Source organism: Sparus aurata, chromosome 1 (genome assembly GCF_900880675.1).
Source record: "Sparus aurata chromosome 1, fSpaAur1.1, whole genome shotgun sequence".
Classification (NCBI taxonomy): domain Eukaryota; kingdom Metazoa; phylum Chordata; class Actinopteri; order Spariformes; family Sparidae; genus Sparus; species Sparus aurata.
The window spans coordinates 40,593,485-40,616,693 of record NC_044187.1 but is presented as its reverse complement, the minus strand read 5'-3'; the positions used below and the strand labels follow the sequence as shown (position 1 = coordinate 40,616,693).

Genomic DNA, 23,209 nt, shown 5'->3' with positions numbered 1-23,209 from the left:
TAACAGGCAGGAGAGTAATGGTGGACCTCCTAACTGTAACACTTTTTGTCTGCCATGACACCAACGCGCCGGAGATCCAGCTCCAATGGTGAGTAGTTCAAAAACCTTCTTTTTAGTAAACTCTGCATACACAAACAATGTTCTCAATGCTCGTGTACATGTGTAGAAACCCTGGTGATACTACGAGCAAAGTTTCATGTTGTGTCGAGCCTTCTAATAGCAATTTTGATGCTAGCGTTAGAGTGCCCCTGCACTCCATTGAAAATTAGCTTGCCCAAAAACGAAACTAAGGTAAATCTTAAAAGTGCCTCTTGCGTTGTAATTATGCATTTACACGAAGGTTTCACTCATATTCAATCACAAATAAAGCCTTGGTTGCTTTTTGGTGAGAGTTTCACTGTAAGTCATTTGACAATCCGGTTGAATGATTCAAGCTAGCCAACAATCAATTTTGGAGATATCTTCAGCTGAGACATCTCCTTATTTCTACTTTTGGCTCTACACACACCACCTCATTAAAGAGATTTTGCAGATCACAGGGTTGGACATGGGGCTTCCCATTATTACTCTATGCTTATGAACCATACTGGTTACCCATCCAACACAAATCTGAAAACCTTATGGGAGAGGGACCTGAACATAACAATTGAAGAAAATGATTGGGATACAATTATTGGAATCACTAAACAAGTCTTCAGGGATATCAAAATAAGATTGATTCAACTCAAAATCATTCATTGATTCTATTGGTACCCAAGCAGGCTATTCATGCTAGGTATAAAGGGAACACCACACTGTTGGAGGTGTGAAGGGGAGCTGGGTACAGTAACACATGCCCTATAGTCATGTCCAAAGATTCAGACATTTTGGAAAAGGGTTCATTAGAATATCACAGAGGTCATAAGAGTGGATTTTGAGTTCTGCCCCATGGACTGTCTATTTTATTTTTTATATTGTGTATATATATTTTTCTCTTTTAAATATAATTGTGTATTTTTATTAGTAGTGGTACCAATATTTTTATTATTATCATCATCATCATCATTATTATTATTATTATTATTATTATTATTATTATTATCCTTATCATTGTATTTTATTGTCCTTACTCTGATATTTCATGATCAACACATACAGTTGTGTATTTTAATTTTGCCTTTGTGTGTTTGTTGTAAAAATTAAAACTCGAAGTTTAAGTCATAAAAAAGAAAAAGACTGAAAAACACTTTGTCTCTTAGCACTGCTCTTCAGCTAATATACTTACTGCTCATGAAACTGGGTTCTGGTTTTGCTTTCTGACTAAATGCTCACATGCTGAGGATTCTTTTCCTGTAATGTAAAAATATGTAATCAATATTTAATCACTTCAAACAAAGCGTATCAACCACTGAAGAGACACTCAGCAAATATGGTGTTTAATCAGTTTTTAATACTAACTCTGCAGGTTTCAAACTGTTTTTTCATAATGTTGTTGCCTTAAATGAGGATCATCAGTTTTGGCCATGCCATTCCTTCCCATCAATAGTTACTAGAGTTTCTGTTACCACATCTGAAGAGTCATAATGAAATTAAAAAAGGTCCAAAGTCAGTTTATTGGTCCTGTAATTCTCAATATAATCTAACAGAAGTACTTTATATTACTGCCTCAATCAAGGGAGCAGGACACCTACATATTACTATACTAAGCAAATGACATTCAATTTTATAGTCCTTTTCTCAAGAGTTTACAGCCATTTATGAATTAACAGAGTTTTGTGTAATAATTAACTAATGTGATTTCAGTAGAGCCAGCATCTACACTGATGACTGTTTGCTGTAATGGTTTTATTGTCTTATTTTGATGGAAATGTACCCACTCAGTCTCTAGACATTAGACATGATTTTGGTGGTTAATACATCCAGTGATGTTATGTCATATATGTATATGTATATGTGTGTGTATAGATAGATAGATAGATAGATAGAGAGAGAGAGAGAGAGAGAGAGAGACATATGAGATAGATATAGATATATAGATATAGATATAGAGTGAGAGCGAGTGTTTCTTCTTTTTGTTATTACTGTTGACAACAGACTACGTGTTTGAACTGTAGCCTGTTTACTACTGTTTTAATGACATTTTTAGTTGACACAAACTGATTGATTCATTGTTATTGATTACTTATTGACTGAGATTGATTGATTGTGACTATGACTGTGATTGAGTCAATCACAAGTTATACATATTATACATACAGTATAACTAATTTATTGTAAATATAGTTTTCCTTTATTGATATTATTATTATTTTGAATTCCAAACGCTTGCTTTGGCAATATTTACAGTGTTACCTAATGCCAATAAAGCCAATTTGAATTGAAAATTGAATTAAAAAATTGAGAGAGAAAGAGAGAGAGACAGAGACAGAGAGAGAGAATGCAAAGCAGTAATCAAAGCAAGCGGTGGCTAAAATATAAAACATGTTTTGAGTTATTTGACATTTTTTTGTTCACTACATAAACGTGGCATCACATCACACACACACACACACACACACACACACACACACACACACACACACACTTCTTCAGCCTGGACCATATCACACTCATATGTGATATCAGTGAGCTAATGGTGTGAGGACCATTATTTCTCTGATCTCTTCTATCAATGAAACAAGTGGTGATCCACCATCTTGGACCTGAGTCCAACCCTTTGATCAGCAATCTTGTTTATAGTCTTCCTTTGTCCATGCCATTCCTTCTCATCAATAGTTACTCGAGTTTCTGTGTCCACATATGAAGAGCCATAGAAATAAAGAAAGTCCAAAGTCAGTTTATTGTTCCTGTAATTCTCAATATAATCTAACAGAAGTACTTCACATTACTGCCTCAATCAAGGTGCTGTCTCACACAATTTAGACTTTAGACTTTTATTGTTAAACTGTAAAATATCTTGCCTCCCCTTCCTTTTCATAACATGAGGGACCAAATCAGTCGGGCTCCAGTGAAAACTACTTGTACGTGACATCATCTTTTTCTCAACAAAGCTCAAAACAAAAACAGGAATCCCTCATGTTGAATAATCCAACCTGGTGTGAATTTGGCAGCAAATGTCTTCATATAAGAATAAGCTGATAGAGAACACCTTACACATTGCCTCCAGGAAGTTTATGACCAGTTTGCAATTAGGACAACCAAAATTTACCTGACAACCAGAACCAACCAACTGATGAGAGTGGTAGTGGTATGACGAAATATCAAAGTTTTTAAGGAGATTGGGCAGCTTGCCTTTGTGAGCTGAAGACAAGCTTATGCAAGCAGGAAATAGGGGATGGACAAAGGAGTATGAAATGCAGTCCAGTTTAAATCAACTTCATCATTATTAAACTGATCCAATGGTAGAGGGTAGGGTTGGGCGGTATGAGCAAAATCTTATATCACGGTATGAGTCATTTCATATCACGGTAACGGTTTATATCGCGGTATGTTTTTTCTCCCCTGTACATTCAATTAATGGCTTAAAATAATCATACTGTTGCATTTGATCATTTTCCTCTTTTATTTTTATTTGCTCACAGCAGCATAACATTATTTTAAAGAAAATGTGCGAACGCTCGTTCACGTCAGTCGGGGGGTTGGACGGACGGACGGTCATCAACTCCGTCACCCGGGGGACGGACGGACGCCCGTAGCCGTTAGCCGGGAGCTAACCGGGGGACGGACGGACGCTCGTCACCGTCACGCGCGGAGTATACCATCTGGGGAGAATCCTGCTTCGGCGGGAGGCAAAAATGCTTGGGCGCCGCGCCTAAGCCATATAATGGCAGGGAAAACCCTGGATTGTTATCACCCCGGTAAAGCTGTTTCTTCTTCGTCGTGCTCATGCAACCGCGCCGAGCAGTCTGCTGCAGTGCCTGCAGTGCCCCGTGTGTTGAGGCAGTGTAACTACAGTGACTTAGAGAGATGCCGCAGACATCTGCTCTTTCTCCGGTATAAACGGTATTGCTAAATCTCTACCGGTGGACACTTTTATACCGTCACACGGTATAATACCGTCATACCGCCCAACCCTAGTAGAGGGTTAGGGTTATATTTTATAAAAATGTTTATAGATACATTTCTGGTTCCAATTTTTGTGTCAGAACTCTGAGTCCCTTGTCAGCAAATATACTGTCATGATCTCATTAAGACAAAATAAAAAGGCCAACCAAAGACTGGTCTTGGCATGGCAAAATTACCCCCATCCACTAAGTTATATTTAAAAAGAAAATGGATTTTTGAATGATTTTGAGGCTTTACTTCATATTGAATACAAAGCACAAACATGTCATTTGGTTTATGTATTTTGTAATGAAATGTGACATCTTATCTTTTCCCTCAGAGGACAGAGGATGCTCTTCTTCCTGAATCTCCATTATAGAGATCTGCCCTGATAGGCTAGTTGAACTGGAAAGGCGGACTCTCCCGCTATACATGTGAGTGGAATGGGAGAGGGTGAGGAGTTTTGTTTTTTCTTGGAAAGAGAGCGACCGGAACGGTCAGAAGCTGAGTAAGAAAAGTTTGTTTCTTTGTTAGTTTAGTTAGTTTTTTGAGACGATAAATAAAAGTCTTCCTGTTTTGCCAGTATGATGTTTTATCTTCCACCATGTTCTGCTGCACCTCACCTTACAACACCTGCCACACTTATTTATGTACAGAGTATCAGTGTACAATGACATAAAAAGCAAGAGAGAGAATGGCAAAGGCTGAAGAAGGATGCACTAGATTGGTACTCCAGAGTCTGATGTGATCCGTTTATATCACAATTCTGTGTCCTAAAAATAGTTTCTGCAATCAGACAGACTAAACCGAGACTATTCTCTGCTGACAAGATAAAAAGAAGATGAAGAAGATCAGTGTTTTCTCCTTGAGCATTATCCTGATCCAGCAGCTCACCATGCTGACCACAGCAACATTCCACCAGTGAGACTTTTAACGTCAAAACAAAAAAATTATGAAGAAAACAAGACATAAAAGTACAGAGCCCCACTGGTGACATTGGTGACACAAATATTATTGCTTAGTAATGCGTGGCCACACGCAATGAAGTCGTGGGAACGCGATAACGTCAATACAAGCTCCAGATGTATGGAGTTGGAATCATGCCAAAACCTCACACACACAAAACGTGTTTTACTCATGCCCAACGATTCACAAAACTAATGCATTTTGTTTTGCAAATAAGAAATTTACCTATCAAACAATACAAAATGCTTCAGAAACAAATAAAGCATGTTTTACACATACAAAGAAACATATTTCTTCAAGTACAAAAAAATATCCTTAAAGTACAAACTAAAATCTTTCAAGTACAAAAAAATATCTTTAAGTACAAACTAAAATCTTTCAAGTACAAAAACATATCCTTCAATGACAAACTAAAATCCTTCAAGTACAAAAAACAATTCTACAAGTACGAAAAAAGAAAGTGTCACGTGACTTTTGGCACTACTTTTCCGCCTTGCTGATCCACACACAAGTGTCTTCAGATCCATACAAATGCCAGTAAACTTTCTAACAAATGTCATGTAATTCGCACTCCACAACAGCAGGTGGCGCTGTTGAAACAATTTAAGGCCGGCAGGACGATCTTTTTCCACCCCAATTTTTTATTTTTCGATTTTATTCAAGGACGCAACAGGATTTACCATAGACATACGTTGACGGCACCATCATATGTCATGTTGAATTAATATTTGTGTTATGTGATTTTACTGTAAATGTTGGGTGTTGATATATTTTTTGAGAAATTATTGTCAGTAATTGTTTTAAAGATTATACTTTTATTGTGTTCAATAAAAGTGTATTTTCCTAAAGCTTGAGACACCTCATATGCAAGCTAGACAGACATTTCCACTGCTCATTACTGTGCACAAGTTTACTGTTATGTACTTAAGCCTAAAGAGCCACTCTGGTGCCGGCAGATGCATAAAAACTTCCGGCAGGGTGCACTTTGTGCTTTGCCTTTGCACGCGGGCGAACACTCACCCCCACTGCTTCCATGCTAGGGGAAACACTGCAACCTAAAAAGAAGATCATACTACAACCAGCTATGAAATAAAAACAAAATTAAAAACATCGGGAGGATGTATTTTGTGTCTTCAACATTTCTTCATAACTGTTTTCCAAAAAGTATTGCTTTTGATATCAGCGTTTCAATTTTACAACTCTGTCAAGTGACCTCCTATGTACAGAGCACTGAAATTCAGAATCGATGGATGAAAGAGAGAGAAGAGAAAATGTTAGTGGAACGTAGGGTCCGAGAGGATAAGGTGCAGCGTTTGCAGTAAAAATAATTTAAAACGCACTATAAAGACGTGAATGGGATGGGCTGTGAATCCTGCAGTGCAGCCTCCACGAGCGGAACACATTAATTGAAGTGTGTGTCACTGATTGATTTTGAAAGGATCCACACAGACTGCTCTGTTAGAAGAGCATTTGTAATGCAGCTGTATTCACCTACATTGTTCACTTAGTGGCTGTCTGTGCGTATTTTTCCTACCTTTGCTGTTGGTACTTAAGACTATAATAGGCTACATAGCCTAGAACGAATAACAATATATAACTACAGTGGATAACTCTGTACGTTCAAGTGTGCTTTCATGTTTAAGTCGATATGTGCAAATTCAGCATTTAAAAAAAAACCCTCCTTCGAGCCGGATTCGAACCAGCGACCTAAGGATTACAGCGCACTTCCTCTACAGTCCTCCGCTCTACCAACTGAGCTATCGAAGGGATGAACGTAATTGAGACAGTACATTTTATGGACTTAAGGGGTCGCCATGCCGAACACATTTGGATGTCTGTATTAGCAACTCGTTACATTAGGTGACATGTAACGAGCTTGACACGTTATAGTAACGTCCTGTCGTTCACTCTGTGTGAGGGCCGTAAAAGGCTTTACACCAGTTTCCTGTGGGTGATACATATGGAAGCCCATTACCGCCAGTGAAAGAACTGGATGAGACGAAAACTAAGCATGATGAAAAATAAGAATATGACTTATAGTCTTATTTATGTGATTCAAATGTCAGAATTCTTGGACAATAAAAAGTCAAAACTCTTTTGTATTTTATTCAACATATCCCTAGTAAATTACTTTTATACAAAGCACACCCGAGTTTACTTGTAATAAACTGTACTGTTTAATTGAACTGGCCTTACTTGCCCACTTGGTGGAAGCATTGTTTGCAAACGCTGCCATAAAACAAAAGGAAGAATGACTCAAAATCGGGCATTGATGCTGTGGGTCATCCCAGTCAAATATTTGGGAAGTTTGCCAGCTGAAAAATAAATACAGATTGAGATCTTCAAACTTGAGTTGCACACCTTCAGGTCTGCATCACATCATCAGATATCATCAGGAGCAGACAAGGCACTGTCATAGAGAGCAGAGTTTGCTGCAAAAACTCAATTTACTGAGCTTGCAATGAATGTAACAGCTTACAATGTCCACTGTGAAGAATTTAGGAAAGGTTGGGATGTTTGTTGGCAGACACAAGCTACAGCTCTCACATTTCACATTCCTCTGTTACATAATGAGGGCGGGACTCAACACATGTTATTATACTATTAGTTTACTTATAAACAGTCGAGATTTTACATACAGGAAGCTTGGAATGCATACTATGTATTGCCTAGTCTACATGTGCTGACACTGACAATGTGGATTCTCTGTATAGCCAGGAATGAGAAGGAAACTCCTCTTCACATGAATAACTTGAGGATCCTGGGCCTGAACAACTGCATCTTGCTAGGGTCCATCATCTTCACACTCTCCTGGGCTCCCAGAATAGCCTGGTGGGCGTCATCAAACAGCTCTTTACCAACGGCGGTCTCGACTCTGTCCCGCCAGGCGCTCAGCTTGGGTCTCCCCTCAAACACATCCAGGCCAGCGCCCACAGGCTGTCGGTGAGAGAGGCACAGAGGAGCAGGACTGTTAATGTGGAGACAACTCTTCAGCCTTTCTCTGTAACTATGGACCAGTGTCATAGGTATTATTGCTAAAAGGGATTTTATCAGTACCAGTCCCTTTAGTATAAAGTACCATCTACATCACAGGGGATCATTCATCAAAACCTGCTTCAGTGTTTTGGATTCTCCAATTCAATCAGTTTTTCTACATTTTCTACATACAGATAGTCACTGCTATCTCTTGGATTCTTTCATTACCTGTCAATAACAAAGGCAGTGTTCCATCTTTCATACATATTAGTTAGTTATCATTCTCTGTTCTAAGAGTGGATCTCTGAGAAAATACAAACAGTAAAGTATAAACTGAACCTTAGTTGCTTGTCCAATTAAGGTTTTCTACAGAAAACATTTCAACATGGTTATACTTATACAATAAAACACAACTGTCCTCACTATACTGTCATAATGTAATGTAATCATCTTAACAATACATTACAGTTCAATACAATAGGTGTTTGCTTTCATCTATGGTCCACTGCTGAGATTCAGTTTTGGTGGTCTGAGAGAAAAAATTGGGCACCTCTGCATTAGACTGAAGATAAATGTTGATCCTATAAAAATATGCTCTATCTGTTTTGAGAGCTAGCTTGGGTGTTTGGCGAACTGTGAGTGCAATGGTAAATGGTCTGCATTTTTATACCGCTTTTCAAGTCTAACGACAGCTCAAAGTGCTGTACAATACATGCCACATTCACCCATTCACACACAAACATTCATACAATGATGACGGAGGCTGCCATGCAAGGCGCCAACTGCTTATCAGGAGCAATTTGGGGTACAGTATCTTGCTCAAGGACACTTTGATATGCAACTAGGGGGAGCCGGGATTTGAACTTGTGACCTTCCGATCACTAGACGACCCACTCTACTGAGCCACAGCCGCCACAATGGCCATAACTGATATTTTTACGACCTCTTAAATCGACCACTGTTATTACTGTAAATGCAGTGAGAGAATGACAAACTTGACAGGCGTAACGACAGGGGCTGGTACAAGGGGCGGAGTTTAGCGAGGGTAGCCTCAACGAGCACTATAACCTAAAACTGTACTGAACCTTAGTTCCTCTGACTAGTGATCAGAATGAGTTTGTTGCACCAAGCTAGAACGAGGGTCTGCCTCAGTCATTGTTTCTTTCATTAGGAGTAGGCAGCTGTTTCAATAATCTAGGGACACAAATTGAACATAAACAACAGCAATAAACTCTCTGTGCAGCACATCAGTTGCATTATCTGTATTGGCAGTAGAATGTAATTCTACTGCACTGCATATGCTTCGTAACTGTGGACCCAAATATCACATGACAGTCATGATGTTGTTTGGATATGAATAGCTAAGGATCTCTTGTTCTCTGATAAGCTTATGATGAAGTCATGAGTCCATGTGTTTACCATTCAGTTAATGTGAAACTTAATTGTTGCTAAAAAGTAGAAGGCTAATCATGTCCAGTTTCTTTGTTTGTGGAATGATTAGAAAGGATGAGTTATTATTCGATCTTTGTAGTCACTCCCTCTGACTTCTGAAGGCTTTTTTAAGCCTCCTATATTGTAATTACAAAAAATCTACTTATACTTAAGCCCTTTTGGTTTCTTTGTGTGTTAATCCAACTCTGTTCAGAGTGTTTTCATATAATTTACCACAGCGATCCAAAGCAGATTCCAAAGTTCAAATAAATGATAGTGTTGCTCTGTGTGTGCTGGATGTGTAAATAAGCAACATAAGCCATGATGACACCTTTGAGAACTTTTGTTGAATAAAAAAAAAAAAATGTGGTAAACCTGTTTTTTTATTATTGATGCACTGATAAGATGTAACAGGCCAAACTTTTTTAATCAATTACACTAAAACAGAAATATGTTTAGACAGTTAACACAATCATTCATTTATATATTTCATAATGAAGGTATAACTGTGTTTGATTACTGTCTGATGTAAATAACATTATTTCTATAATAATAACTGTTGGAAAATGCATACTGTACCTGTATGATCTCCACAATGGCAACCAGGTCAGCCAGTGACATGTGGTCTCCTGCAATGAAGGGCCTGTCCTGAAGGAACTTTTCTTCTATGAGTTTCAGTGAGCCATTCAGATCCTCTAAGGCTGCATCCAGCTTCTCCTGAGGGACTTCCACACCCATGACTTTAGGAATCAAAAGCTACAGCCCAAACACAAAGAATTCCATTTGAGTCTCAAGGAAGTGCAGATGAAATAACACATTATTCAACTCTGTCAATGAACTTATTGTTGACATAAACTCTTTCAATTGGAATATTACAATCACAAGTCTTCACACTAACCGTATCCTCACAGGTTCAGTGACACATGACACACAATCACAAGTCTGTCACAGGTCATTCAAAGAATGTGTTGTATTGAGGCTTTTGTCTTCCTGTTACTAATGTCACACTGATACAGTGTGAACAGAAGATGAAATAAGATACAAAAGGAATGTTAAATGCACACACCAGCAGAAGAGTAAAAGCAGCAGAAAGTCTCCATTAAAGGCACTAACTGACAACAACATGGGCCTGGTGTTGCTCTTCCTGCTGACTTCACTCGTCAGTCTGTGACTGGAGAAAGGCTGGAGGTAAAAGCCTGCATTTTAACAAGGAAGACACCATGACAGGTGTCAGCGAACCTACCCTGAGCCAGAACATCTTTGATCCATGCATACGGATAGCCATGTGCTGCCATGACAGATACTCGTCGACACGAGCACGCTGCTGAAGGTCAGCTGGGTACCAGAAATCCAGAGTCTTAAACTTCTGCACCATATACAGCATGATGGCAATGCTGCAGAGCAGAGGCAAATATCGTAAATGACTACCACACACAGGGACTTATTTATAAAATATATACCAGGTTATGACTGTTTAAAGCTACTACAAGGAACATTCATTGTATGTTCATTTTGGTTGATGAAGACAACAGGGAAACAAAGTACACTATGATTTCATACCATAGCACCAGAGCACAGAGCAGCTTCTTTCCTCGATTCAGCACTCTACCATAATCAAATGGTTTAATTTTATGATATGATAATATTCAATCTGGATAAGTCTGACCCAATAGCAATTACTACAAAGAAATGGATATAATAATAGTAATAATCTTCTCACTCATGGTCGTAAAGTTCATAGTTTAAGGATTTATAGCGAAGAACATTTAAATAATCACCTTTCAGTCAGGCAGAAGTCTCCATCTCGCATAGCAGGAACTTTTCTTATCATGCTGATCTTCCCAAACTCTTCCTCATAATGTTCACCTGAAAACAACACACATACTGGGTAGTGCTGCACGATTAATCTAATCGCAATCGCGATATCATGCTGTGCAATTATTTAATCGCATAAAAGACTGCGATTTAATGTAAACAAATATGTATGTGTGGCACACACATGAACACAGGACTCTCTCTTTTAAAAAAAAAATGAAATTCGTTATCTAACATTTTGAAAAATACAGACATTCAACATGTAGCCTACATGAAAATATAGCCATATCATTACAAATATTACAATGAACGGGAGTCACGGGACTATCTTCCGTGTGGTGTGGAGCACGGTGACGCCACATCCCCACTGTGTGCAGCTGCAGCTGCAGGTATAGTCACGTGACTACCCGCCTTTCAGCAGAGTAGAGCAGCCAACTATGGAGGACCAAACCTGACATAAGTATAAATAAATAAATAAATAAATAAATGCATAAATACATAAATAAATAAATAAATGCTGAAATAAATGTATAAATAAATAAATGCATAAATAAATACATGCATAAATAAATGAATAAATAAATAAATGCTGAAATAAATGTATAAATAAATAAATAAATAAATAAATCAAAGTATAAATAAAAGAATAAATGCTTTTTATTTATTTATACATTTCTGTTCACCTACATTTATTTATTTCTGTATTTCTGTTCACCTACATTTATTTATTTCTGTATTTCTGTTCACCTACATATATTTATTTCTGTATTTCTGTGTCCATATGTAAATGAGGAGGTAGGAGGGCCTAACCTCAGTCAAGAGCATGATTGGTTACAGGAGTGTGCTCGATGAGGGTCTACTACTTCTGCCTCACTAGCAGCGCTGATTCCTGTGAACTGTACAGGAATATTGCTGGCTACCAGCAAGCCCGCTCAGCTAACTGTTAGCTGCAGTTGTTGACATTTGTTCATGTAGCTCTGGTTTAGTTATGAATTTGACTGGCGTTCATTTTAACTTGTGAGGGTCCCAGGTGTGCTGGTGGTGTGGTTTGAGAATCCCGTCTGGAGAGAGAGTGGTCCTCAGCCATGTCCGCTAACCAGGAAAAACATTCTGCTCATCACTCCAAGTCATGTATATGTGTATTCTAGACGAGCGCTACAGAGCACAAATCGTCCAAAAGTGCATGTTGTCGGTCTCATATCTTTGTCGTGAATGTCTGTACTCTCAAATAACTCATGTGTGGAACAGGCTGAGGCATTTGTTCACGCCGTGCGGCTCGAGAGCGGAGTGGAGACCCCTTTTAGCTCTTATGTTAGCTGTTAGCTGCTCGCTGTAGCGCAGCGTCCAGGCTACCTTGTGACACCGGTTACCATCGGGTATTTTTCATTCCGCACTGTTCAAATGGTCGCTTAAAGCCATCGTTCCGAGCCGCATACATCGTTATTAAGCTGAAGCTAAGTCGGTGTGAAAACTGTACACTGTCATACAGCCTGCTGGTCAAACAGTCTGCAGAGTACGTTGACATCCAGCCCGAGCTCAGCGTGAGGTCAATCAGCTGTGGCAAATCGTGAGACGTCCAGATCAACCTGTGATACAAACACCAGTAGCGACAATGGTTCATAGGAAAGCCCAGACATGTATCTCACTCTCGGTGGTAACATGTATCAACAGTTAACCTGGACGCTACGCTCTTAGCGCTACAGCGAGCAGCTAAAAGCTAACTAGCAGCTAACTGCTAACAGCGGTGTCCACGCCGCTCTCGAGCCGCTCGGCGTGAACACATGCTTAATACTGTTCCACACATGAGTTGTTTAAAGGCAGGAACACACCAGCCCAACCGTTGGACGTCTGAAGCGTTTGGAGAGACTCGGAAGAGGTCGGGAACATATATGTTTGGTGTGTTCAGCTGCGTCGGAAGCTTTCGGAGCCGCGCGGACGTTGTCGGATCCGACTGAGCATGCGAAGTCTGAAGGCAGGAACACACCAGCCCAACCGTTGGACGTCTGAAGCGTTTGGAGAGACTCGGACGAGGTCGGGAACATATATGTTTGGTGTGTTCGGCTTTGTCGGAAGCTTTCGGAGCCGCGCGGACGTTGTCGGATCCGACTGAGCATGCGAAGTCTGAGGAGGAGGGCCGTCGGACGTCTGAGCCATTGGATCCTCTGATTGGTTGTGTGCCAGCTGAATGGCCGTTCTGATTGGCGGTGTGCTGGCGAATCAGCGCGGTGTGTGGGAGGGACGGAATACTGTGTGCGCTTTGTTTTTCTATGCACTCCGTTTCGTCATTCCCCGTTTTCATGTTTTGCAGTAGTGGCACCAAACTAGTTGTTACGTCCGTTCAGGACGGATTAATTTGTGTAAGTTTGGTAATGCCTCGCTGCATGTTTCGTATGCAGCTGTTTTTTATCGGAAATAGTTAAGTTTCGTTTTGATCGAAAGTAAAGAGAGTTGCGTGCATAAGGTTCTCGTTTACAACTCACAACACAAGCGCCACCCGCTTATTGCATCTTGCGCAAGCGCAGAGCGTACACGCTACTGTGGCGTAGGCAGCACGTCGAAGCGGTGTGTTCAATGTAACTTTTCTGCCGAACGGGTCAGACAAGAGGCAACGGAGTGGTCGGATAAGGCAGTTGGACGTCTGGGCGGTGTGTGGGGGCCTTGAGGAGGAGGGCCGTCGGACGTCTGAGCCATTGGATCCTCTGATTGGTTGTGTGCCAGCTGAATGGCCGTTCTGATTGGCGGTGTGCTAGCGAATCACCGCGGTGTGTGGGAGGGACGGAATACTGTGTGCCGGGCCCGGTTCTAGGCATGGGCACGGGGGGGCAATGCCCCCCCAAATGCTTCGGCTGCCCCACCAAACCGACCCCCCTTCATTCCGGAAAAAAGAAAAAAAAAAAAGCATATTCAAATATATAATATTGTAATGTATTCCCATAAATGCTGCCAGAGTAATCACAGTCCTCGGCTCTTCTGCCAACAGAGCCGGTGTCTCTCTCTCTCTTGTACCGTGCATACAGTCAGTAGCAGCTTCTCTCAGTCAGCATCACATTAGATACTACGGGCACTCCAGGCTTGTCAGTTGTTAGCATGTCGGCTAGCAACTGCTAGTAGTAGCCTAGTCCCAACGGCGGCTGCTGCCGAGTTTGTCTCTGTCCCGCTCCGCGGCATGGGAAGCGTCACACGGGCAGGCTACGTACCGGTTGTGAAGCGGGTTTCAACTTTCATCCCTTGCCAGCCCCGCTGTTAGTCCTGTTGGCCCACGAGCCTCACCCACCCCCGCCGACAGGATTAAACAACACACGTTAGTGAGAGGGGACTCCATAACTTGTAAATTCAGGTTAGCGCCGCCGGCCACTGTTTAACGTTACTTCCTGGGGCCAAAGCCTCCGACAGCGGCTAATCTGAGGCTGCTGGCATCTGGCAGGAAGAAACAGGGAACCCAGACAGGCACACACGACTTTCCAAAGCGCGAGAAAGTGGTGCACAATAATATAGCATCAACCAATCAGACAAGATTTATTTATTTATTTTTATAGCGCTGTTTACAAAATTGCTTTGTCACAGATTATAAAGAAACTTACATTTTGCCCCACCACCAAATTTCCCAAATTCATCGTGGTAGATATGAAGGGAGGTTGGGAAATTTGGTGGTGGGGCAAAATGTACGTGGTAGACTGACAATCTTAAACATGTGCAGATGCCAGAGGAACCACAAGCCCTTATGGGCGGCTGACTAATCACACTGTTCTCTGTCTAGCATTATTCAAAGGCTAAATGACAATTTAGTCTCTCCATCAAACTGCTGACTTCATAATCTGATCACTATTTATATACCACATACAAGTCTCTATATCACAGTCATGGTTACCCTCTAGTCACAAACTTTTACATCAGTCTGCATTCTTTTGTAGCGAATTTCTTATTCAGATGTTCAAAAACGTGCATGGTTTGAAATAATACAAATCTACCTCCATTTTTTTATTTGATTATTTGTTTGTTTTGTAGTTGGAAGTTGGAGATTGAAAATTGGAAGCTGACTGAGATTAAGCTAGCAGAAAAATGAATCGAGGCATCAAGCGACACAAGGGGTGAGCGGAGAAAAGAGAGAGAAATCTGAGAGCACTGTAGGCTTACGGTGAAAAATGCTGCAAACCGACTGATTTGTTTTTAAAATCAAGTGCAGCTTCAGCTAGAAGAGGTAAACATGGATAACGAATGATGGCAAGAGTTTGTTTAATATTTTTTTGTGAGAAAATGTTGAGCTGAAGTCTGTATGCTAATATTTGCCAGTTGATTGCACATAATTTAAGTATTTTATATTGTAACCAAAATAAAACTATTCATTCATATTCATTCATTCATTCATTCATTCAGCTTTGCCGATGGAACCACGGCAAATCTGCGATGCTTACGTCTGGGTTGGCATCATAGACTGGTAGGCATACAAAAAAAACGTCATCCCTATGGCACTCAAAACAGTAGCAGTTAGTGACCCATCAACATTTCTTACTGCCCCTCCAATCAAGGCAGTCTAGAACCAGGCCTGCTGTGTGCGCTTTGTTTTTCTATGCACTCCGTTCCGTCATTCCCCGTTTTCATGTTTTGCAGTAGTGGCACCAGACTAGTTGTTACGTACGTTCAGGACGAATTAATTTGTGTAAGTTTGGTAATGCCTCGCTGCATGTTTAGTATGCAGCTGTTTTTTACCGGAAATAGTTAAGTTTCGTTTTGATCGAAAGTAAAAAGAGTTGCATGCATAAGGTTCTCGTTTACAACTCACAACACAAGCGCCACCCGCTTATTGCATCTCGCGCAAGCGCAGAACGTACACGCTACTGTGGCGTAGGCAGCACGTCGAAGCGGTGTGTTCAATGCAACTTTTCTACCGAACGGGTCAGACAAGAGGCAACGGAGTGGTCGGAGAGTGGTCGGATAAGGCAGTTGGACGTCTGGGCGGTGTGTGGGGGGCATAAGAGTACAGAGATTCACGACAAAGATATGAGACCGACAACATGCACTTTTGGACGATTTGTGCTCTGTAGCGCTCGTCTAGCAGTGGTTTGCAAGTCGCAGCCCCGGCTTCTCCGTGTGGATAGAAGTGTTCAAGCCACGTCAAAACGAATACACGTATACATGACTTGGAGCGATGAGCAGAATGTTTTTCCTGGTTAGCGGACATGGCTCTCCAGACAGGATTCTCAAACCACACAACCAGCACATCTGGGACCCTTGCAAGTTAAAATGAACGCCAGTTAACCTGTCACACTGGTCGAGGCCATTAAGCTAACTGGAGCTGTTTACAACGTTACAGAGAGGGAGGCTTGAGATCAGGAATCGTTTGCTTTTGTCTGGCTCTCCGATTTGACCAATCATGCTCTTGACTGAGGTTAGGACCTCCTACCTCCTCATTTACATATGGACACGGAAATACAGAAATAAATATATGCAGGTGAACAGAAATACAGAAATACAGAAATAAATAAATGTAGGTGAACAGAAATACAGAAATAAATAAATGTAGGTGAACAGAAATGTATAAATAAATAAAAAGCATTTATTCTTTTATTTATACTTTTATTTATTTATTTATTTATACATTTATTTCAGCATTTATTTATTTATTCATTTATTTATGCATGTATTTATTTATGCATTTATTCCAGCATTTATTTATTTATTTATGTATTTATTTATGCATTTATTTATTTATTTATTTATTTATTTATACTTATGTCAGGTTTGGTCCTCCATAGCCAACATGGACGCCGAGGAGGAACTCGAGGAGGGACAAGCTCAGTTGGTAGCGGAAAAAAATGCAACTTCTATTATATGGCGATACTTTGGATCAGGGGCGATTCTAAGATCAGAGCTTTAGGGGTGCTGAGCACCCATTGAGCCCCACTGCCACCACCCACCCTTTTTTCTCACCAAAACAAAAAATTGAAAAGTAACTTTATCATTTTAACATTGGTTCAACTAACTCCAAAATCCAATCTTTTTTCTTTAGCTTAACACTTTTCCATATTCCATTGTCGGCTTCAGCTAAGACAGAAATAGCTCACCCCACACACCCGAAATGTTTTTCCGAGATTATGTTGTAGCAGCGGTGCTCTGACCCGGTAACCTAGCAACACTAGATTTTTAAGAAAAAAAATCATTTTCAGAATTTAAGAATCAGAATCTAAGACATGAGACAAAATAGTGTAGAAGTTGATATTGCTGCTTGAAAATATGTTAACCTCTTGAGCATTAGATAACTTTTTTACCATTATTTTATTTATTATTATAGATTTTTTTATGGAAACAGAATCTGTTTCAGAAGTAAGTGGGCCACATGACATGGAAGCTATTGAGAAAAAAAACCTAACAATTTCTGCATATTAATATTCATATAAAATAGAGGAAGCACTAAAGTACAGTAGAAAGGGCCGTATCTCATTCGTCAAGTTTACCAATACAATCTGCTGCTGGTTTGGAGTCACTGGGACACATGACATGGAAGATATTGCAATTATTTTGTATTAATATATTTATGCAAAGTAATTTAAGGACGGTCCCTAAATCAGTCTCCAGTGATTCAGCGAGGCTCTGAGAGGTGAGCTGACCGTCCTCCTCCTGCTAACACTGGAATTTCAGTCACTCAACTTAAACGGTGACTTGTAGAAATTATACAAATAGCAGTAATGACAATAATAATCGATTTCAAGATAACTTAAGGTGTAGTGCTTTCACCGTGTGCAACTTCAATTCGCCATTCGCCCCCCGTGATATTAAACTTACAGAAATCATGTTTCCATTTAATTTTTTTTTTTTTAAAACAATGTTGCGGCAGCGCTGAAAATCCAGCAGCAGAATGCATATAGAGGAAACACTGACACATGAGATAACCTCCCGCAACGATTGCAGTCTCTTTGGTGGAGCTCTGCTTTGAATGAGTTAGTTGATTCACAACACTACAACTAAACGGATTCTCACTCTGCGTGTGTGTCGCTGGACGACGGTCGGGCTGTGGAGCAGTGCAGGTACAGAGGAGAAGTAGCGCGTGAGAAGAGGATGATACCATTTGCTAAGCGGGGGTGTTTTCATTTTCGTCCTTAACATATACATTTTAAACCACCCACTACAGAGTATGTTTTGGACATAATTTAATCTTGTCAAAGACGAACACAAATTTTAGAACAACAACATTTCTTACTCCAAGTTTAAGGGGTGCTGAGCCCATTTTTAGGGGTGCTCCAGCACCCCTAAAAAGAGGCTAGCCTCGCCCATGCTTTGGATTCAGGTACGACGACACTGAACAGCAAGATGTGCTGTGTAAAAAATGCAAAGCTAAAGTCACTATGTCCCGCGGCAATACGACCAATCTATATCAACACTTGAAACACCACAAAGAAAAATACGAAGAATGCATTCAAATGAAAGCCCAACAAAGTAACGTGAAAGATACAACTGAAAAACGCCTGAAAGGACCACAACAACGAACAATTACGGATACATTTGCAATGTCCTATATCAACATATCAACTAGAGGCTGACATTTGTTCGGGAATCCCACGGGTCACGGGATTCCCGCGGGATGGGAGTCAACTTTACTATTAATCACGTGATTGGGACGGTACAGGAACAAAAGTTAACGGGAGCAGACGGGAGCGGGAACTAGGGTTGGGCGGATGGTCGAATCCAAATATTGATAATATTAATACCAGCGTTGGTATTGATATTTAGTTGCTATCAGTGTAATGAGATCGATACTTTAGTTTCACTTTCTCTCCCTTATGCACTGCGGCGGTTTCATTAAAGTGGCGACCTGCTGTCTGTGTCCGCTGCTTTCAAGTGCCGCTCCTCACAGAGCGGAGCAGCATTGAAGCAGCCCAGCCAGCAGCATGCAACAACACAGAGACGGAGCCGAAGACGAGCAACATTAGATAAATCCTAACAAATAGTGTCTGTGTAGCCAACATGGATATATCTTCTTCCTCTGTGCTATAGAGTATTATTATTACTGTCCAAAAAACGTTCAAAGTTTAAATTAATGCCTTTATGTTAAGAAATAGGCACTTGTCACTGTTTGAATTTTGCAGAAAGGCATTTGAGTTTACAAATGTGCAGAAATACCTTTATTTTCAAACTTTTATTTATTTTTTGATATAAGTTATTTGGGGAGAAAATACAGTACTGTAAACTTCGGGTTTTGTATTTTTTGTGTCATGTTTGTATGTTTTCAGTTGAGAAATATATAAACTATTGTAATTCTCTGTGTTGTCCTTGATATTCAAGCAAGTAAACTCATGACACTATTCATTTATAATATCGTAATCGCAATCGCAAATCGTAATATAGTCCAAAATAATCGCAATCGCATTTTCATCAAATCGTACAGCACTAATACTGGGTCAAGTCAGCAGCAGCAGCAAGAAGACCTGGAAGTATCTATATTTATTCTAGTCCACTCATCCTGTCTGTCCACTGTAACGAGTCCACTCATCCTGTCTATCCCCAATCACCTGATGCTGAGTCCTGTTTAGTGTGCTTGATTTAGGTGACTGATTTGGGTGATAAATGACGGTCGATGCCACAGTAGCGCCGAGATCGAAAAGTGGCTAATGGTATGTCTATTGCTGCTTAACGGCATATACCGATCCCTAGAATGGCATACCGATCCCCAGACTGACATACAGATTCTCGGAGTGGTATATACCGATCCCCAGACTGACATACAGATTCTCGGAGTGGTATGCTGCTATTATGCCGCTGTTATTCCACCGACACATGACGGTATGTGCCGCTTGAGATTGTTACGGCACTGAGAGACTGTTGGATGGGTACCGCTCCCTGATGAATATGCAAATGTAATGCCACTGGGCTGGTTTGACGACAAGTACAGCCGTAAACATATACTTTTTTTTTTTTTTTTTTGTCTTTATTGACAATGCTAACTTAACACTTTACCGTAAGTAATGTTATGTTGTTGGGATTGTAGGCATATAGACAGTAATTACACGTGGGACCTTACGATATGATAGAAAAGCAATATGTCTAAATGTCCGCCTATAAACTACTTAAAGCTAATGAAAGCGCTAACCTTAGCTAACATGGCTAATATTAGCCCAGCCACCGTAATAATGAAAACCCATCACTAAGTATTGTTTTGTTGGCAGGCTCAAAAGTTCTGCTATCGATTAGTCAGACTGGCTATAAGGTGGCTGGGCTAATGTTAGCCATGTTAGCTAAGGTTAGCGCTTTCATTAGCTTTAAGTAGTTTATAGGCGGATATTTAGACATATTACTTTACTATCATATAGTAAGAGTCCCACGTGTAATTACTGTCTATATGCCTACAATCCCAACAACATAACATTACTTGCGGTAAAGTGTTAAGTATTGTCAATAAAGACAAAAAAAAAAAAAAGAAAAAATTTATGTTTACGGCTGCACTTGTCGTCAAACCAACCCAGTGGCATTACATTTGCATATTCATCAGGGAGCGGTACCCATCCAACAGTCTCTCAGTGCCGTAACAATCTCAAGTGGCACATACCGTCATGTGTCGGTGGAATAACAGCGGCATAATAGCAGCATACCACTCCGAGAATCTGTATGTCAGTCTGGGGATCGGTATGCCATTCTAGGGATCGGTATATGCCGTTGAGCAGCAATCGACATACCTTTAGCCACTTTTCGATCTCGCTGTCACTCCGATGCCACTATAACGTTATCCAGTTACACTACTGCTTACCATGCAGATATTTGACGTCATCTTTTATTTCTATTGCACTGTTTTTGATCATGTTAACTAACTGTGAGCTCAGCCCTGTCCCTGAACACGACGTGGCACAGCAGTGTCCGCAGAGGACCAGCTCTCTGAGGCAGCATGAAAACACTGACAAATAAGACTCTGCAGCTCCTCCGCCCCACCCACCTAGTACAAAGTTCTCGTCAGTGTGTGAACTTAAACTCACCAGTTAACAGGGAAATGTTTTTGAATTCAAAAGGAATGTTGTTTTTCTTGGCGAAGATATAAACTGAGCGGCACGGCTGAGAGAAAAGGTCCAAGTACAGCTCCAGCGACATTATTGGTTCTGACGAGAGTGCGGGCCGGGGTTCTTCTCGTTCGTCGTCGTTCTGATGACACTAGTACTTCTTCCAAGCTACTTGACTACTTAACGCACCAAAGATCGCTTTATCTGGCTGAGATAGTTCACGTCCCTGATACAGACACGAAGTCACGCCCCTACAGCATGGGACCTAACTTGAAAAAACTCTGTAGAAGTGTCGTATTGTAATCGCACGTTGCACTGTGTGGTGAAAAGTGTCGTGACGTTTACGATTTATGCTCGGACCCACAAACCTCAGTAAGACAAATTATTTTCTCTCACACTTTTTCCTAAGCTTCCCTTGTTAAACATAAAGACAGTGTTCGTCCACACTCTGAGATGAGTGATCGTCACCACTGTCCTTGAGAGTCAACTTTTAAGTACTTCGCCATTAAATCATAGATAGAGCACTAATTAACCAAAGCTCCTACAAACAAGGTCTTCATTGCATTAATGGCAGTGGCAGTCTTTAGGACAGTGGTTAAATGGTCGACTGGAACTGAGGTGTCCAGGTAATCCATCAGACAATTCAAAAACAGTCATGGCATGTGATTTAAAGGAGCACTCTGTAGTTTTGATGTTAATGAGAAGAGAAATATCCTCTCACTGTTTTTTGTTTTTTTTTGCCTAAACAAACAAAATAATCTAACTCTTTGTTCTCTTGACTGAATAAACTGAATAGACAAGCTGACCTTGAAGGACAACACACTTTATACTGTTTTATTTATACTGCTTCAAACAGTGTTCTGGGACCTTATTTTCCCCTGAGAACGGCCTGTTGATTCACTCATGGAGAAAATAATTATTTCTGAGTTTGTATCATTACCTCATTAATATTGTAAATATCAAAATTCAGTGTTTCTTCTCCAAAACTACATGCCCCTCTAAATGAGCCACAGCGGTATTAGGTATGTAGGTGGTCCTAAAACCAAAGTAATGGACTCTTTAAAAGAATGTTCCTTCATGCAACAACTGTCTATCTCTGATGGTAACTTAACTTGCTGCATAATTTGATTTGGTGCAAATGCAGATTAAAGTTAATATGCCAAATATGTGTGATGATGAATATTAGACATTAAACGTTTACATAAAGATAGATTTTTCTTTTATGGTTGATTATCAGAGGTCTCTAAACTTCTGATAACCAGTCATACATAAAAAAAAAAAATCCATCTTTATTGAAAGGAAAGGAAAACTGTTTATATTTGTAAAAAAAAAAAAAAAAAAGGAAACACAAATCCGATGGCCGTTTGACAGGCGAGGCTAGGCCTGATGGTAAAACTGTCTGTGAGTGCAGAGCACGCTGACAAATGGAAATGATGAATGTGCTGAATCTTATCTGGGAGCCCCTAAGGTCACCAACCTAACTACATGTACATAAACATTATTTTTACAGGAAACACAAATCTACCAAGTCATCTCATGTATGTTGTAAAATCACAAGCTAACAAGCACTGAGTCTACTAACTGACTCAATCCTGTACATCAACAAATCTGGCTGCATTTTGGTTTACAGGATGTGTCAGGGCAGTGAATGCACCTCAGTAGGACAGCTGGTATCAACAGCAGCTGAGTACAGTCCAGTACTATGGAGTTGTGTCGCAGTGAAAAGAACTTGACCAAGCTGCTAGTTAGCTGTTAGCCAAGTAGTCATGCCAGCGGCACATGAAAAGGTGGAGCCTCCTTTGGCCACATTCTGATAACATCGCAACAAATAATTTCCCAGTCTGGGATCATTAAAGTAATTCTATCTATCTATCTATCTAAATAGCTGAAGAGTGAATCATCTTGCTTCATCTCTGTACTCTCTGATCTGTGTTCAGCCCTGAAAAGTTGAACCAACAATCAGACATGATATTGTGAGCCTGGGTGAAAGGTGACAGATGCTTATATAACTCCCTGGT

The 23,209-nt window shown here is 40.4% G+C and overlaps 1 protein-coding gene, 1 long non-coding RNA gene and 1 other non-coding gene across 3 annotated transcripts; 1 reads left to right on the top strand and 2 right to left on the bottom strand.

Annotated features, from left to right (window-relative positions):
* Positions 1 to 3,406: 3,406 nt before the first annotated feature.
* LOC115589300 (uncharacterized) lies at positions 3,407 to 4,605 on the top strand. Its single transcript, XR_003985519.1, has 2 exons — positions 3,407 to 3,836; positions 4,364 to 4,605. It is a non-coding gene; the product is annotated as an uncharacterized LOC115589300 (long non-coding RNA).
* A 2,063-nt stretch (positions 4,606 to 6,668) lies between these two features.
* trnay-gua (transfer RNA tyrosine (anticodon GUA)) lies at positions 6,669 to 6,756 on the bottom strand. The gene is given in 2 exon segments: positions 6,669 to 6,704; positions 6,720 to 6,756. It is a non-coding gene; the product is annotated as a tRNA-Tyr (tRNA).
* A 314-nt stretch (positions 6,757 to 7,070) lies between these two features.
* gstt1b (glutathione S-transferase theta 1b) lies at positions 7,071 to 21,512 on the bottom strand. The gene is made up of 5 exons (XM_030428869.1): positions 21,171 to 21,512; positions 11,175 to 11,262; positions 10,640 to 10,790; positions 9,976 to 10,152; positions 7,071 to 7,926 (listed from the first exon to the last, which is right to left on the bottom strand). Exons 1-5 carry the CDS (start codon positions 21,280 to 21,282, stop codon positions 7,729 to 7,731), a joined length of 726 nt encoding a protein of 241 aa, XP_030284729.1. The 5' UTR covers positions 21,283 to 21,512; the 3' UTR covers positions 7,071 to 7,728.
* Positions 21,513 to 23,209: the final 1,697 nt, after the last annotated feature.

Coding starts and splice junctions, on each gene's coding strand:
- gstt1b (XM_030428869.1), bottom strand. CDS start 21,282: ATGTCGCTGGAGCTGTACTTGGACCTTTTCTCTCAGCCGTGCCGCTCA. Junction 11,263..21,170: donor AAACATTTCCCTGTTAACTG/GTGAGTTTAAGT, acceptor TGTTGTTTTCAG/GTGAACATTATGAGGAAGAG. Junction 7,927..9,975: donor CCATTGTGGAGATCATACAG/GTACAGTATGCA, acceptor TCTCACCGACAG/CCTGTGGGCGCTGGCCTGGA.